Below are 18,260 nucleotides of genomic sequence, written 5' to 3' on the forward strand. Positions count from 1 at the left end.
AACCCAGGGCTTTATGTATAGCCTATAACTTGAGCCCCTATAAAGCCATTTTTAAAACAGACGAATGATAAGAAAAGAATACTATTTTACTCACAGATAGGCCATTAAGTCATTACAAAATCAAGTGTCAACTGATTTGAAATTTAAAAAATTGTGCATAATTTTTTAGATGAGATGTGAGATATTAAAGAAGTTGGCATATTAGTAGTTCAGGTTATATTTTACCATAAGGAAATTTCAAATTCATGAGAAATGTTAATTTATGGCCTGTGAAATTGAACTTGTAGACTGGGCACTGTTTCATCTTTTATATCTATCAAAGAATTTCAGTTTTGTATGACAGAAACTTAGACTCTGACACATAGTACTCCAGCCACTAGGCCAACATCTAGACTTAGTGGAATTTACTAAGCCAATATCAATGGTCTTCAGATCATTTTGACCTCCTTTAGATATATATTGAAAATATCTGTGCTGTAGAACTTGTGGGAGTAGCCAACCAATGTCTGATTTGACATATGATCCACTCACTCCATGAGAGGGAACCCATGCCCAACACTGCTTGGGTAACCAAGAACCAGAGATTAGATAACCCAGAGACCTAGGGTAAAACCAAACACTCTTGGTGTTTAAAGAAATAAAATTACCAATAAAATGACTTCTAATGTTATTCTGCTATATTCATAGGTCATTTCTGTATCCATCATCATCAGAGAGGCTTCCTCTGGCAGCAGATGGGAACAGACTCAGGAACTCACAGCCAGATATTTGCAGAGAGTCAAATGAGGGGTCTCCATCAAATCCCCTCAGAGCTCAGGGAATCCCAGGGATGAGGAGATGGAAAGACTGTAACAGCCAGAGGGGATGGAGGACACCAGGAGAACAGGGCCCTCTGAAACAACTGAACAAGGTGTATACGAGCTCACAGTGACTGAGCACAGGGCCTACATGGGTCTACACTAAGCCCTCTGTGTATATATTATAACTACTAGCTTAGTATTTTTTATGGGACTCCTGACTGGGAGAATGAGTGGGGCTTTGACTCCTGTGTCTGCTCTTGGGATTCTTTTCCTCCTGTTGGGTTGCTGGGTCCAACTTTGACATGGTAGTTTTTGCTTCATCTTATATTATATTTTGTCATGTACAGTGGTCAACTTTTAGAAGACTGTTTTGTTTTGTTTTGTTTTTTTTCTAATGAGATCCAGAGGGGAAGAGGGATGGGGAAGAACTGGGAGGAGTAGACTGAGAGAAAACTGTAATCAGGATATACTGTACTAGAAAAGAATCTATTTTCAATAAAGGAAAAACACGAAAAAATAAGAAAATATCTGTGCTTAAGTTTTCTGAAGCTGATTTTAGAAAACATGGTAGAATAGAGATGCTCCAACCCTTTCAGATATGTGAGCAAGAGGAATCACTGCCAGTGTTTCTTGGCATGGTGAGAAAGCACAGACAACGGCCCTGCTCATCACCAGGGCTTGCTGACTAGTCACGGAAGAGGCTTACAAAGGTGAACTGATTCCAGTGTGCGCCACCAAAGACTCAAGAGTCAAAACGGTACAGGTTCTTACTGTTATCACCCTGTAACACACTGTCACGGCTACACACTGTGTATGACCAGCTGACCTCACAGATTCCATGGAAGGAGAAACTCATGCAGATATTAACTGTAACTGACAGTACTTTGTGAACTGGCTACAAAAACTACAAGAAAAAATTTGAAGAATAATTTATTAATATCAAGATACCTCTGAATTTAATATAAATGGTACTAAGTTGCTTTAAGATTTAGCACATTTACTTAATTTGGTTAGATGTAGTTGGGAAACCAATAAATTGTGGTTCAAAGTCAAATCAACACAAAAAATGATAAAGCAGTTTTATTAGTTACTAGAAAACTTTGTATTTAAAGTGAATTGATCGGTGTTTTTGTTTTGTTTTGCTTTTGCTTTTTTGAGACAGGGTTTTTTGTGTAACAACACTGGCTGTAGACCAGGCTGGCCTCGAACTTACAGAAATCCATTTGTCTCTGTCTCCTGAGTACGTGGATTAAAGGAGTGTGCCACCACCACCGGGCAGATCTGTGTTTTTAATAGTTAAATCTTATTAAATCCAATGGTAGCAATTATTTCTGATAAAAATTTAGCATCAAAAGGTGTGTTGTCATTATAAAATATACTTTATTTTATATTTTATATATATTGGACACTGAAGAGTTACAAAAAAAATATAGGGCATTTCATTATAAAACAGTTAAAGTGACTCCAATGCAAATTCTTGCCATTGGGGTTAGAAATATCCTAGGAATAATGAATAACTATTGTGTGTCAGTCTTCAACCACCTTTTAATACATAGCTATATCAAATATCATGTACTATATATGTGTATGTGTGGCTTTTAAGATATTCTTGAAAAGTCAAATTTATATTTGTTAGTTTTTGAAAATGAGTGGCGGGTAGGGCCACTGGAGATTGGCAATAAATATATTAGGTCTGCTCTTGGGTGACTGATGAAATGACTCATGATAACTAATAAATTATTCCTGGGGCACTTCTAACACCAATGGCAAGAATTTGCATTTGTGTTACTGTACTGTTTTCCAAGTTCTAAGAGCAGGTTCCCAATTTATATAAAAGCGAGGCCAACAGTGTTGGGTAATCTCAGTTGGCCTGACCTACTGCAATTTAAACTTTGGAAGCAGTGATCATTGGCAGTCACTATGGAGTAAAGATAAAGTAACGAACTTTATTTTAGTATCTATATTTATCATAGGAATGCTACTCTGTACAGTGAGTAGTTTAGGGTAAGAGGTGTTAGGTGATTGATAATGTCTAGTAGGAAGGAATAGATTTATGATTTTCATGTAGCTTCAGGGAAGTCGTGCAGTTCCAGTTAAGGTCTGCTGTAAAGCTGGGAATGGACATCTGTGAACTGTTCTCTACAAGAGGCCTCAGCGATGAACCGGCTTTGGCTTTCTCAGAATTCATGTTTTTCACATTCATGCCAATGAAGTTTGAGACCTGCCAAGAAAGGGTGTACTATGTGACCCAGTTTTGGTAGGGCAAAATGCTCTCACTAGGATCTCTGAGCAACTTGTACATTATTTCCTGCTATCCCTAGAGTCCACCTCCTTGTTTGCATTAAAATTGCTTAATGAATATAAATCATTGTAGCCTTGTAAGTTCTTTTAGCCATGCAATGCTTAAGATGATCAAATATGTAGTTCTTGCACATATTCTTAATTACTTCCTTCAACAAGGGGAGGGGATACACCAGCGTGAGCTCTGTAATCCCCTTTTGTATCTGTACAGTGAGAATGGCTAATGTCTGTCTTTAGATTTCAATGAGGCCAAGTAAGGCAGTTAATCTTGTCAACTTGACTATAATTTAGAATCGTCATGGAAACACACCTCTGGATGTGTCCATGACGGTGTTTCCCAGGTCTAACGGAGGAGGGAAGATTCACCCTGAAATTAGGAGGTATTCTCCCATGGGCTGGCATCTGGGACTACACAAAAAGGAAAAAGCAAGTTGACCACCAGCATTCAGGTCTCTTTTCTGTTTGGCTGCCAATTGAATGTGATCGCCCACCCCAGGATCCTGGCATCACACCTCCACAGCCCTGGTGGACTACAGGCCCTCAAAGTGTAAGCCAGGATAAACCCTTTCAAGTTGCTTTTTTTTTTTAAACATTTATTTATTATGCATACAATATTCTGTCTGTGTGTATGTCTGCAGGCCAGAAGAGGGCACCAGACCTCATTACAGATGGTTGTGAGCCATCATGTGGTTGCCGGGAATTGAACTCAGGACCTTTGGAAGAGCAGGCAATGCTCTTAACCACTGAGCCATCTCTCCAGCCCCCCTTTAAGTTGCTTTTTGACAGGTAGTTTTGTCTTAGCAACAAGAACGTTTGTGCTTTTGAAGCTTCAGTACAATGCCTTTATGCAGGTGTCTAGCACAGCGCAGAGCTCCGTGTGTCTATCCCTAGCATAGGGCAGAGCTCCATGTCTACCCACCTACCCAGCCTAGAGCAGAGTTCCGTGTCTCCCCACCTCCCCGGCACAGAGCAGAGCTCCGTGTCTACCCCAGGCATAGAGTGGAGCTTGGTGTCTACTCCAGCTTCCAAATAAAGTTAGAGAGTCTCAGGAAACAAATTTCTAGTAGTTTCCTGTTTTTAGCCTCCTCATCTAGCAGTCTCTTCAGAATCTCAGGGTCTGCTCTTAGGGGCCATTATTTTCTTACTGACTCAATATAACTGAATAGGGTTTTGTTTGGAATAGACAGAATGTATGTTCATGACAGAAAAGAGAACTACTAACATCCTGGAGTAGAGAAAAAGAATGTAGGAACTGACAGCACGAAACTCAGAATCTTGATGAGGTTTTATAATAATAGAGGAAATAATACACTGAGTTTCAACTAGGTATCAAATTCAGTTGGAAGAAACCTTAGGAGACATTGAGCCCAAGCTCTTCAGTGAGCAAAATAGAAACTCAGTGCCAGAGAAGGTAAACTCTTTGCTAGTGAGTGACACAGAAAGGCTAGAACTCACACACATCTCTCAAGTGTTTGTTTCTCAAAGTGTGTGAGCCAGTGGCACCACCAAGCCCTAGGAGTGTGCTAGAAATGCAGAGCCATCTACTGCCCAGGTTAACACACACTCGCGGACACAGCTAATGCAAGGAGCAAGAAGCTCAAAGCCGAGCTTCCAGAAAGCATCTGCCTGGCTGGAAGGCAAGGGTTTTTCTCTTTTTGGATGTGTCCAGCACACAGAGGTAGGTGATCGCTCCAAGTGTCCTTTGAATGGGAGCTTTCCGCACCCTGTTCATACAGGAGAGGTTGCTGAGTGACAAGGGTGGGCTGTGACCTAAGAGGCTGGCTTCTCAACCTTCTGTACTCTTGGGTCTGTCCCCTGGGATTGGACATCCTTCTTGTCTAATCTGCCCACATTCCAACCATCTGTCCTTGCTCTGAGGAATGCAAAGTCTAAGATGGTTTTGATGAGGACACCATGGCTAGCTGGATTCACTGGAATGGTGTCCCTCTGTGGTCTGGCCCAGCTGCTGAGTGACTTCCTGGTCTCCTCTCCACAGGACTCCGAACTGCCTGAGTAGCTGTGTTGAAAGATCTCCTTGAGTTTATCTAGAGTTGAAAGCTATATTATCACTTCCTGGGGTGGGCCAGCACCCAGCTTTACTTTTTCACTATGTCTGGGACTTGGAAACAGATAAAAAGAGAGGGTAAAAAAAAAATCAGTAAAAGCTACTTGCCTCTTTTTTTTTTTTTTCACTGAAAGGGATTTCAGCCAAAAGCTGATGAGAGAAAAGGAAATAAAGGTTTCAAGGTCTTTGGCTGAGGGTCATGGCAGGGCAGATTGTCCACAGGAGGACGCTGACTTCTTTGTTCAAACAGGAGTGATGACAATGATAACATTAGCTAGCGTTATTCAGCTCCTAACACGCGCCAGGCTCTGACATGAAGCATTTTGTTAATTAATCTAATCTTCAACATCCTGGTGACATAGATATTGTGTTGGTTAACTTCTTGTCAACTTGACAGAAGATGGAGACATTTTAGAAGAGGAAACCTCAATTGAAAAACCTGCTTCTTTGAGGTATTTCCTTGGTTAATAATTAGTATAGGAGGACTAACCCACGGTGGGCAGTGCCACTCCTAAGTAGGAGACTCTGAGTTGTGTAAGAAAGGAGGCTGAACAAGACATGAGAAGCAAGTCAGTGAGCAACACTCCTCCATGATCTCTGCTTCAGGCCTTGTCCCCAGGTTTCTTCCTGCCTTTGAGCTCCAGACCCAGTGCCCATCAGTGATGGAGTGTGACCTGGAAGTTGTAAGCTAAATGAACCCTTTCTTTCCCAAGCTGCTTTTGCTCGTGGTGTTTTATCACAGCAATGGAAGCCCTAAATATGATGGATACTTTTCAAATAGCACAGCCTTTGAACACAGAACTGAACAAGACCCCAGAGGATGAAAGAAAAGAAGCACATACACCTTCAACGCAGAGAAGGCCAAGCGTATGGTGAGTGCCATACCAGGGTCGCTCGTGTTAGGAGAGAGGGTAGACAGAAGCCACAAAAGCTGAGCTTTGTTAGCCACAAGTTCCCATGGTATAATTTTCCCTGGTCTCTTCTCCAACATTCTTTATAGCTTTGTGAAGTGGCAGTCGCTGGGGAAGGCAGAATGGGTCTTGAGTGTCCCCAAAGCCTAACCTCCACCTTGTGAAATGGTAGTCACTGGGGAAGGCAGAGTGTGGGTCTTGAACGCCCCCAAAATCTGATCTCCAGACACTTGACATGACTTGATTTGCTGGACACTCTGGAAAAGTCCCGCTCACAAGCTTGTCTTCATTTGACCAGCCATGCAGTTTCACAGTGGTGAAGTCCTGGTCCCATGACACTGGCTGAGAAAAAAGTGATCACATTTCCCTGTAGCAGGCCCATCTAGGAGAAACAAGAGTGGGGCCACAAAGCTGAAAGGCATCGAAGTAAAGAGATGTCCACTAGCCTCTAAACCTTCTGATATAGGGAGAAAGCGTACTTGCATGAGAGAAGCTGTGCATGACCAGGAAACAACCCCCTGTTTCCTCCTTCTGGCACTCTGGGAGGCCCTACAACAGCAGAACATGAAGCAACGGCACAAATGTTAGCTGCTGGAGTACCGGAGGCAGCGGGCCCACACACTCACAGGGACCCTTGGCAAACAGTAGCAGAATCCCTGCTTTAAGGATCCCTCTGGCTACTCACCAAGAGAGCATGCTCACAGTGTACTGACTTACGTGCTTGTACTGACGGAAAATAAAGACTGTATACACTCAGTCCAGGAAAGTCTCTGAACAAATGAGAATGACACCACACAGCAATCTCACAAGGGAGGCAAGCTGATATCCAGAACGGTCGTATTACATCATTTGAATTATTTAGTTTTTTTTTTTTATTTTTGAAAAAAGACCAACCAATGCTTGGCTAGCTACTCTGACTGAGAAAATGATACAAGCTACTAAAATCAAGAATGAAACGAAAGATGCCATTACTAATGTCACAGAAATGAAAAGAACAACATGGGAATAATAACGTGAATAACTATATGCCAACAGCCTGGAAAATCTGAACAGAATGAACCAACTTCATGGAAGACACTAACTATCCAAATGACTAGGAAGAAAAGAATATATGCACAATAGGTGAAGAAGCTGAACTAGTAACTTTAAAACTTTTCAAGTGAATTTCAGGGTGAATTATATCAGTATCTGCATGAATAAACAGAATTCCCTTGTAGGTTTGCCAAACAAGAAAATGCTTCCTAATTCATTTGAAGAGCTTTGTATTAAGCTTCTATCAGAACTATGCCAAGATATCACAAGAAAGCTAGAGATTAATACCATTTATAAACATATAAAGCAAAACCCTGAATAAAATGACAGCAAACAAAATGAAAGGGGTAGATGAGATGGCTCAGCAGGAAAAGGAATTTGATTCCTAGGACCCACGTGGTGGAAGAAGGACACTAACTCCTGCAAACTGTTCTCTGACTTCCATTTGTACATGTCTCAAAAAATGTATCTTTAAGATTTGTTTATTTATTATTATAGATGATTGTGAGCCACCATGTGGTTGCTGGGAATTGAACTCAGGACCTCTGGAAGAATGGCCAGTGCTCTTAACCTCTGAGCCATCTCTCCAGCCCTAATATATATATATATATATATAATATATATTATATATATATTAAAGAATTTAAGTATTTTAAAGGAATGTAAGCAGATGGAGTCCAGTAATATACATAAGGGACCTTATATTGTAGAATATGTTCTATGAATGACAGTTTGATCAGTCAATGTAATACACTACACTAAGAAGAACTAACAAAATCCCATGATCATTTCAATGAACACAGAGAAATTATTTGTCAAAGCTCAATATCTTCACATAATGAAAACCACACATGAAAAGATGAATAATGAGGCAACTTTTCCTCAACCCGATACAGAGCATCTACGTAAAACCCATAGCTGGCATCAAATTCAACGGAGGATCTGCCCTCTCACCACTTCTACTCCACACTGTATGGTTAAGTCCAGCTGGGGCCGATGGGTAGAAAATAGAAATAAAAAGCATCCATGATGAGGAGGAAGGACCTCAAGAATCTGACATTGCAGATAACATCATCCTATAGATGAAGAGTCCTGGGGAATAAACACACAGACACATACACAGAGGCACACACACAGATATAAACACACAGAGATGGACACACATTCCACACAAAGACACACACATACACACACACACATTCCATTCACACTCATGCACACAGATATAAACACATACAGATGGACACAGACACACACAGACACATAGAGACACAGATACAGAGGCACATACACAGACACACTAGAGCTAAGGATCAAGGTCATGTCTGTAGCTCATAAAGTCTCCAGGACATAGGATGAGTTTATAGAAATGAACTATAGAGTAGAATAAATAATCTAAAAATGAAACCAATGCCGTAGTACTAATATTAAAACAATTAAATATGCAGAAATATAATTTTTCTACAAAGGGAGCTGGATTTGTACAACAAAGTCTATGTAGGGTAATTAAATAAATGAAACGATATATCCATGTACATAGAACAGAAGATTTAACACTGTTTAGATGGGAATACTCTCCAAATCAATTTAAAGATTGATAGTCAATGTATTTTTCAAAACCCCACATGATTTTCATAACTATTAATAAAACCAATTTTAAGATACACCTAGAAGTATAAAGGACCCAGAACACAGGAAAAGTCTTGAGCAAAGAACAACATTGAAGATGCGATGGCCAATTGTTATTTGTCACATTGTCAAGGTCCTAACTACTCACTTAGACCCTAGACTAGCTGTTGCTCTGACAGGACTTGCTGATTGACTATGGAGGGTGTCCTTGGTATTTGGATGAGCCTGACCCAGTTAGTTTCAGGGCCTGTAAAAGCAGAACTGAGGTTTCTCACCTGAGGATTGCAGCAAGAGGAGCGCCCTATGGCTCAGCTCACCTTAGTGTTTGATTTCATAGACTGTGAACTCGCCAGTCCACATGTTCACAACAGCCAATTTTCTGTAATATCAATCTATCAATCAATTGGTCTATCTATCTATCTATCTATCTATCTATCTATCTATCTATCTATCTGCTAATCAATCAATCAACCAACCAACCAACCATCTATCTACATATGTTCTACTGTTTCTGTTATCCAATGAAACACCGATTGGTACAGAGAACTCATTTCCTGACTTCAAAACTCCCTACAAATGCCATGAAACTGTAGTAAAGTGTATTCCATAAGACTGACACAGGCAAGAAGCACAGATCAATGGGTAAAATTACAGAAATAAGGTCATATATTTATGGGCAACAGGTTTAAAGAGCACAAAGGGTAAAGATTGTCTTTTTAGTAAGAAAATGATACTGCCACTGTTGGAATGGATATGGAGAATGACTATACTCGTACCATATGCAAGAGTCAACTCAAAACAAACCAAAATCTAAATGTAAGACCTAAAGTTATGAACTAACATCATAAGAAGGAAAGATAGAAGAAAAATTTTGGGAGCTTGTGTTAGGCAATGTTTTCTCAAAAGTGTAAATGACCAAATCTGAGAGTGGATATAGTTTGTCATTTTTTAATGTACTCTAAAGAACACAACCAAGAAAAGGTAAAGATAATGCAGAGAATGTCAGGAACATCTGAAGTCCTATATCTGAGAAGAATATATATAGAGACTATGTGGAGAATCCTTGTAGGCAAAGAATAAAAAGATTAAATTATCAAAGTATTTACAAAGAATTTTTAAAGAGACATTTCCCAAAGATACATAAATGTCCATTAAGTACATAAAAAAGATACTCAATACCATTAGTTCTAGGAAAATGAAAACTAAAGTTCTGTCAAGGACCCTGGACACCAGGATGGCTGGTAGATAGTAGACAGACAGACAGACAGACAGACAGACAGATAAATGATAGATAGATGAATAGATAGATAGAAATAGGTAGATAATAGATAGATAGATCGACAAATAATCTATAGATAGATACAAATTTTAGACTAGAAGTGTCAGAGAACATGTGGAGAAATTAAAATCCTTTTGCCTTTTTGTCGTTGTTTGTTAATATAAAATTGTGCAGCTCCTTTAGAAAACAGCTTTGCCACTCTGCAAAAATTTAAACACACAATCTTCATATGTTCCCAGAATTACACTTTCGGGTACATACCCAAGGAGCTGAAAACACACACCAGATCCCCTGAAAACAAAACAAAACAAAGCCCTGTACATGGCTTTATGCTGAACAGACAAAAATCAGAAGTAACCCACGTGTCCAACAATAAGAAATAAATGAAATGTGATCTAACTACACAGTGGAATATCATTCACTCATAAAGGCAATGAAGTATGGGATGCTATAATGTGGTTGGACCCCAAACTATTATGCTAAAGTCAAATAAGCCTAACACCAAAGTACGGGTATTGTGAGGTAGTAACGAGGTTTGCACAACTGTGATGATACCAACACTGAGTTGTGTGCACTTTAAAGTGATCAACAACACGGTTATGCAGAAAGAGAGGAAGGGGGAAGAGAAAGTCCGAGCACACCCTGTGCCCACATTATAAAAGAAAAGAACTATGAAATGAATTTAATAAAAGTAAGGAGTCCACGTGGGCCCTTCTGTGCCTTGAGACTCAGCACTTCTGACTGGCCCGGTATAAACAGAACCTTAAATGTCGCTCATGAGATCAGCACTGCTCTGGTCCCAGGGAACACATCCCCACCCAAGTTGACAGTGATGGGCAGTCTGCGGGTGTTGGGCTTCTGTCAGGGCAGGAGATGCTGTCTTACATATGGAGAGGACAGCACTGACGGAAGCATTTCAGTAGGAGAAAGAAAAACCAGTCACCTGGCCACAGGTTTCTTCTCTGCGCGGCTGTAAATTTTTTTTTCTTTTTTTCTTTTTTTTTTCTTTTTTGCACAGCAAACAGCATTTTGAATATCAGAGCATTTATAATCTTGGTATCTCATTAGATCCCAATCATTACTTGTGAAAGTTCTCATGTTTTGGAGAAACAGCGTATCACATGACTGAGCAAGATTTTGCAATATTAAGAGTTGTCTACTGAACTGTGCCCTCTCCACAGATTAGAATAAGGAGGCTCTATCCCCTAGCAATGCAGAATGCAATCTTAGATGAAAGTTGGGTGTTTGCAGGGTCAATCAAAGCAACAATGTGAGTCCTAGCACGGTGCTACTGCTGCTTCTCACAGAAGGGGATTATTTGGAGAACTCTGCTGGGACAGCACCATGGAGCTTCAAGCCCAAACTCAAATAATGTGTCCATGAGCCGATGGATGTCAGCAAGTTCTGGTGAGAATACAAGTTCAGGAGAAAACAGAAAGCTTTCCTTGCAATGCTCAGGATGAGCCAAACCTACAGATGCCTTGCTATCAGAATTCTAGCTTCCAGAGCTGCATGAGACTGCTCTAATGTCCAGCTATGAAATTTACATCCCTCGGTCATAGAGGACATATACCGTTCATCGTTATGTAGAGCGGACACCTAAAATGTTTATTACAAATGTGCTGTGGGAAGCTGTCAGAAGCCTCTTGCCTGATCCCTGGGGACTCTGAGGGTGCAGGTGGAACTACCACACTGTCTGGGAGTTAGTCTTGGGAAGTCCTAGCGACAGAGTAGCACTGGTAGTTAAGATAGGAGACAATGCTATGGGTTTTTCGGAAAGGAATAGTGGAGCTGGGTAGAAGGCTCAGTGGGTAACAACACTTGCTGTAGAAGCATGAGGACCTGAGTTCAAATCTTCTGAAGTCACAGAAAATATTAGGTATGGTTGTAAGTGGTTGCAACCCCAGTACAGGGGGCAGGGGTAAAGAAGGCAGGAGAATCGTTGGGCCTTGCTGGTCACCAGCCTAACTTTGGGTTCAGTGAGAGATCCTGACCTCAAGGGAAGAAAGCAGAACCGGATGGAAGAGGACATAGCCTTCTGGTGTCAACACACACCTTCGCACACCCCGCGGAAAGAAAATAAAATCATCAAAATGACAACAAGGAATGCCAAAATGAGATTGAGCTGGAAAAGGCCCTGTGAAGTCAACTTGGGTTGAAGATTTTTAGGCAAATCAACATGACTGACCCAAGCAAGCATGGCAGTTATTGATACCATGTGCCACCTAAACTAAGTGGGTGCTCAGACAGCAAACATGAAACACAAATCTCAGCAGATCCCTTTAGCTGTGGGTAGGTATCTTTAATGAACTTCAGTCTCCTCTTCAGGTAGCTATACTCACAAAGTCGCTAGATTATCTGTATAAAATTAAATCACAGCATACTGGCTTCACCAGAAAGATGGCCATCAAGAAAAAGTCAATGTGGACAGAAAGGAGGACAGGTCAGTATTTAACACCACTGGGATTACAAAGAACTATCTTTCTTAGGCAAAAGCAGCAGACTGAACGTCAACAGCCTTGGGCTGCACGGCAAAGGAAAGTTAGTGAACCACAAAAGCCGCCTGTGACCCGATTACCAGCCACATTAGAAACACGGGTTAATACGAACAAATAAGGGACCCGTGTGGGAAGTGGTTTTAAGGCATGTAACAAAAGTTTTAATCTTTGTTTAAATAAGACTTCAAAAGAATTCCATATACAATGGAATTAGTGAGACAGCTTAAAAAAAAAGGAGACGTCAGCTTCAAGAGATGCAAGGCTGAGTGGCCGAACTTCCGATTGCTCTGAGATCAAGCCATGTTTTAGATGGTGGTAGGTAGAAGGCAATTAGCACCCGGTGATTTTAAAGACTCTTTCACAGTTGCCTTTAACTGGCTGATGAAACAGCAGAGCAGTGTGGCTGAAGGCCAATGTTTATTTTTACCCAGTACCTATTTTATTAATGGGATTGTGGGCCATTGGGCCTCCAGGTACACACCAATGCCCTAAAATACCTCACTCTCTAATTAAGAGGCGCAGAGGGGATTAGAGCCGGCTAAGTGGCTGTTACTTTTCATACTGGTGTGGTCCAAGTCAGGCACGCTGAAGCTCTTACGGCAGACCTGGTGAATTCTAGCCCGTAAGTCTACAGAATACAGAGGCAAGGCGGGTGTGTGTGTGTGTGTGTGCGTGCGTTTCCCTGCAAAGTTTGAATAAATGGGTCTTTCTCTCCAAATAAAAATATACATAAGGAGTAAAAAAGAAATACCTTCTCAAGTAGATGTTTCTAGAGTGAAAGATGAGAATCCCTCCGCCAGAATAATAAACGCATCAACAATAGCATCATATACAGAAATGGAATCCTTAAACTCCATTATCAAGGGACTTGGAAGGAATCTAACTTCCATGGTGCTCCCCCTCCTCTTTGTGAGTTAGAACTTTGGCTGCTGAGTTCTTTGGAAGGAATAAAAAATAAAGTGATCAGCTAATGTTGCCCTGTGCAATAATTCACAGCATCAGAAATGCTTGCAGAATGTAAAACAGACCCTGATAGTGGGAGGAAAAGTTCCTAAGCCAGCACTCCATCATTTTTTTGTTTGATTTGACCAAATCCACTGTTGCCGCTAACTGTTAGCTTCATTTAAAAAGAGTAAATGTAGGAAGAGGTTTGCTTTCATCGTCGGGTTCCTGATTGCCAGACTAGAGATTACTGCCAGGGCTGGTCTCCTGTGGGGCTGCACATCAGAGAGAAAGCGAAGGCAGCGGCATCTGGAAACACAGTGTTCTGGCTCGTGCACAGGACAACATTGCCTCTGCCCAGAAACCTACGGAGAAATGCTTCGAAATGGCGGAGCTTAGAGATGTGGAGTACTTACGAGGATCCTGGACTTGCAGTAGGAGCAGGCCCTAGAGAAACAAGAACAACAAAAGACGCAGTCTGGGTAACTGGAGGGTGAGGAAGACTGTATCCACCAAAGACAATGATTGATCCCACCTGTATTGATTTTTCTTGGATTCCCTCCTTTGATTTTGGTCCCCCCAACCACCTCTATCCAGGAATCCCAGCATACCGGTGAGAACGTGACTAACTCCCGCAGCACAGGGTCTGAACACTGCGTAGACAAGTGCAAAGCACTATAATAGAGTATCCCCTGCCCCTCTAGGAGGCTCAGTGACTGCATATGGGCAGGCATAGCCATTGCCAACACCTCAGGGTGAGGACTACCTGTACTGAGAGTTACACGGCACAGGGGTTTCTAGTAGGGGAAGTGAGGTCAGAGAGAAGTGGCCTCCTCTATTCCTCCTGACCATGGAAATGCCCTACTGGTCTGTGGATTACTTATTTCTAAATTAAATACAATGGCACCAGTTGTGGGTTTCAGTAAGTGCCCTTATGGACTCTGGCTGTCCTGGCACAATGAACTCTGGCCAAACCAGTTGAAGGCTGCTTACCAAACTTGACAAACAGGACTCCAGTGGTGGAAACCACTTTCTTGCCATTTGTTGCCACACACTGGAAGTAACCAGTGTCTGTGGTATCGAGGTTTCTGATCCGCAACCGAGAGCCGTAGTTGGTTGCCCGGAAGGAGATTCTGCGAGGTTCCTGGACCACAGGAGCATCGTTCTTGAACCAGCGGATAGTGGGAGGTGGATTCCCAGACACTTTGCAGTGCAGCTCGGCAGTCTGCCCCAGTGATGTGGTGATGTTGTTCATCGGTTCATCAAGGGTTAAGTAAGAATCTGTGGACAAGAGAAAAGAGGCAATGAGAGGGACACAGAGCTGAAGAAGACGCCTAAGCAAATTCAGGATATTACAGTATGTCTCTAGTATCACAATGAGGTAAATCAGTACATGGCCACAGGCAAGGAATGAGGTGGCAGTACTTACTAAGATCCCATGGCTGCTGATACAGCTCCCAGGACCAGATGGAGAGTGTTGACTGATCAGAATAGAGACCCAAGCGTTCACATGAATTGCACTCATGGATAGCCACACTCTCTCAGCCAAGGAAAGATGACTTTTTGAACTTCAGATTATAAACAGATTATAAAATTAATACATGTTCCTCCTTGCAAATAATAATATAGCAAAGAAGAGGAGGAAACGAGGACAAAGGGACAGTAAAATTGAAATTTACTTAGAATCTTTTCACCTCTCAACTTCTAACAAACATTCTTCCTGTTTGTCCACCTTGAAAAAGAATCAAACACAGGGAAAAGCAAGAGCAACCCAATTATCTCCACACCACACCAAATCAGGAAGTGTACCCCAAACCTTCCTATTGGTGGCACAAGATTCATGGAGATCAGATCACTGCCAGGAAAAGGGGCAAGGGTTACTTTCATAGTATTATTCATGGAGCCAGAACAAGTTAGGTTGTGCCATCCATCCATTCATCTGTCCATCCATCCGTCCATCCGTCCATCCGTCCGTCCGTCCGTCCGTCCGTCCATCCATCCATCCATCCATCCATCCGCCTGTTCATCCATCCATCCATCCATCCATCCATCCATCCATCCATCCATCCATCCATCCGCCTGTCCGTCCATCCATCCATCCATCCATCCATCCATCCATCCATCCATCCGTCCATCCATCCATCCAGCCACCTGTTCATCCATCTATCCATCCATCTATCTGTCCAGTCATTCATCCATCCTTCTTCTGTCAGCTACCTATCTAATCTGTCCATCTCTTATCAATTCAGCACATAATTTTAACCGAGATGTAATTTGCTTTCCATGTAACGCACTGAACTCAAATGGTTCCACAAGTACTGACAAATGCATGCACCTGTGCAACCAATGTCCTATCCAGATAGATCAACGCCTCAGAAACTGTTCCTGAATCCTTTGTAGTTGCTCCCAGCTCCCAAACCTTGCCTCCCATCCCTCCCCCAGGCAACCACTGTTCTGATTTCTATCATCATAGGAGTAATTTTGCTGATGCCAGTCTTTCATATAAGTGGAATTATCATATGATTACATTTGCATCTGGCTGCTTTTGAGATTTGTTACATTAAAAATTTTAATGAAATCTATTTAACTTTGTTTTTCAATGATGTTTAGACAACAATAAATATTAGTTGTGAAATTCAGTTACAGAGAATATGTTATTTTTCAAAATTAAGTTCAATAGTTGAAGACTGCTATTTATCAATATGAAATTTTCTTTGGTTTTGCTTTTCCTTGGATAGGTTATTCCCTAACAGATATTCTCTCTCCTATCTGTTCTTGTCTGGTTCTTGTAGAATTCTGTGCTCTGAGTAGAACAGTCATTTCCATCTTCATCCTAGCATCTATGATTACACACAAGAGATGCTCAAGACTGGAGTCAAAGAAAAAGGGAGTGGAGAGATTCCTTAGGTCCTCACCCGAGGTTCCAGCCACCTCTTCGTATACCTTGGTTGTGCCTAGACGTCTGCCTTTAGCTGAGCCTGTAAATTTGAATTACTGCATGTGGTCAGTAGCTACTATATTGGACACCACAGAACACAGTAAATTTGTTGAGTTTAATGGAATTTTATTGGGAAATAACTTTTTGTTTCTTGAGATATTTAACTACCCAAATTTAATTACCCCAAAGCTTATAAAAGAGACTCATAAAAATAAATGATTATTGTTTTTAAGTTTGCACAGGAAGACTGGGGTGGGGTATGCTGTTAGGCTCTGCAGTCTCACAGGATCATGTTGTCCCTGTGAGTGACGTTTATCATTATTTGTGGGAAGAAAAAGCTCACCTTTCACTGTGGCTCTGACCACACTTCTCGTCTCAAAGTGGTTGTGCTCTCGCCAACAGGACCGAGAGCCCATCAAGGACTGTGCTAGAGGTTTGGTACCAGGAGCCCATCAAGGACTGTGCTAGAGGCTTGGGGTTGGGAGCCCATTAAAGACTGCGCTAGAGGTTTGGTACCGGGAGTCCATCAAGGATTGCGCTAGAGGCCTTTTTTTAAAACATGCATATTCTGATCTCTATTTTGGAGCATGTTTCTGTACTCTGCTTATGAGCTACGCATCTATCAATCCACCCATCCTTGGCCCATGGGTACGACTGTGCCTGAGTATAGGCACATATGTTCCTAAGATGTTTGATAGATGCCCAGAAGGTAGGAAGGGCTAATTAACAGCTCCGTGAAGTACCATAGCTTAACAGCCTCAAAGGATTACTCTATGCTCTTTATAGACAGAAACTTGGAAAAGCAAACCATACAACGCTCATATAAACCTAGTAACTAATATTCATTAGGTTCTGAAATTTGACTGGCTGGGTTTGAATATTCAGGTGTTCTCTCTGCTCCCGAGCTTATCTATATAACCTAGGGCAAACGACTTAAGCTCTTTGTACCTTGTTACAGCTAATGTAAAAACTAAGCAGCAAATAGGTCCCAGCTGGCAAAGCTGTAAGAAGAAGATTAAAATTAAATTGAGTGACATGTGCGCAGTACTGAGGCCAGGGTTTGCCGAAGCCCAGGAATTGAAGTCACTGAAGAGTGCCATCGTGGGTCTTGCAACCGTGACTTCTGTGGGAGGCCTTTCAGGTGCCACGGAGGTTTCCTTCCTTTCTCTCTCCTCCAGCCCTGTGCCATCTGGGTAAGTGGGAAAGGCCCATTCTTCACAGCCCCCAGTTGAAGAAGAGGGAATTATGAACCAGATGTTAGCTGACTAGTCCTTGTTCACACAGCTGGCTCCCCAATGTATCAGCAGCCAAGGCCTTCAAGCCTCAGGCTTAGCCAACACTACATGAAGTTCAATGGCACCAGTGACAGATTGAAACAAAGTCTGTATGCCAAGGATTTGCTGCAGTGTTCACCCCTCTCCCCATCTCTTCAAGGAAGGAACATGACCTCTTCCTTCTTGGTGAGAAATCTAGGGTCACAGAGGTCAAATGACTTGCCTAATGCCTATGGCCATACTGGCTCCAAGTCATATCCCTCCAGTTTGCACCGTAGGCCTACCACTCCATCACATGCCCGGGCAGCAGAGTCCATGGAGGCCGGACACACACGCACAATCTTGGCTGGCCAATCTCTTCTTTAGCCCCGGTAGAACTGAGCCTGGTATTTCTATTCTCCTGGGAGGCCTAGCCTCTGCCTGACTGTTCTGCATGGTCACAGGTATATCTACAATAGATCACCTCTCTCTGAAAGCACCGGGGGCCACAGGACATCTTGAGGTCAGTATTTCTCCAGAGATACAAAAAAAGAGGGGGGGGGGGCTAAATGCATCTCTGCATTCACTAAACAGAGCCTTGCGCAAAGGACA

The 18,260-nt window shown here is 42.0% G+C and overlaps 1 protein-coding gene across 1 annotated transcript in view; it reads right to left on the reverse strand.

Moving 5' to 3' along the window:
* The window catches only part of Ror1 (receptor tyrosine kinase like orphan receptor 1), a 351,511-nt gene that overhangs the window by 92,208 nt on the left and 241,043 nt on the right, over positions 1-18,260 (reverse strand). Inside the window, exons 3-4 of the mRNA XM_057785200.1 lie at positions 14,451-14,738; positions 13,874-13,904 (exon numbers count right to left, since the gene is read on the reverse strand). Coding sequence (XP_057641183.1) covers positions 13,874-13,904; positions 14,451-14,738 — 319 coding nt within the window. The remainder of the gene's footprint in view (positions 1-13,873; positions 13,905-14,450; positions 14,739-18,260) is intronic.

The sequence above is a fragment of the Chionomys nivalis genome, chromosome 11 (assembly GCF_950005125.1).
Source record: "Chionomys nivalis chromosome 11, mChiNiv1.1, whole genome shotgun sequence".
Taxonomy (NCBI): Eukaryota; Metazoa; Chordata; class Mammalia; order Rodentia; family Cricetidae; genus Chionomys; species Chionomys nivalis.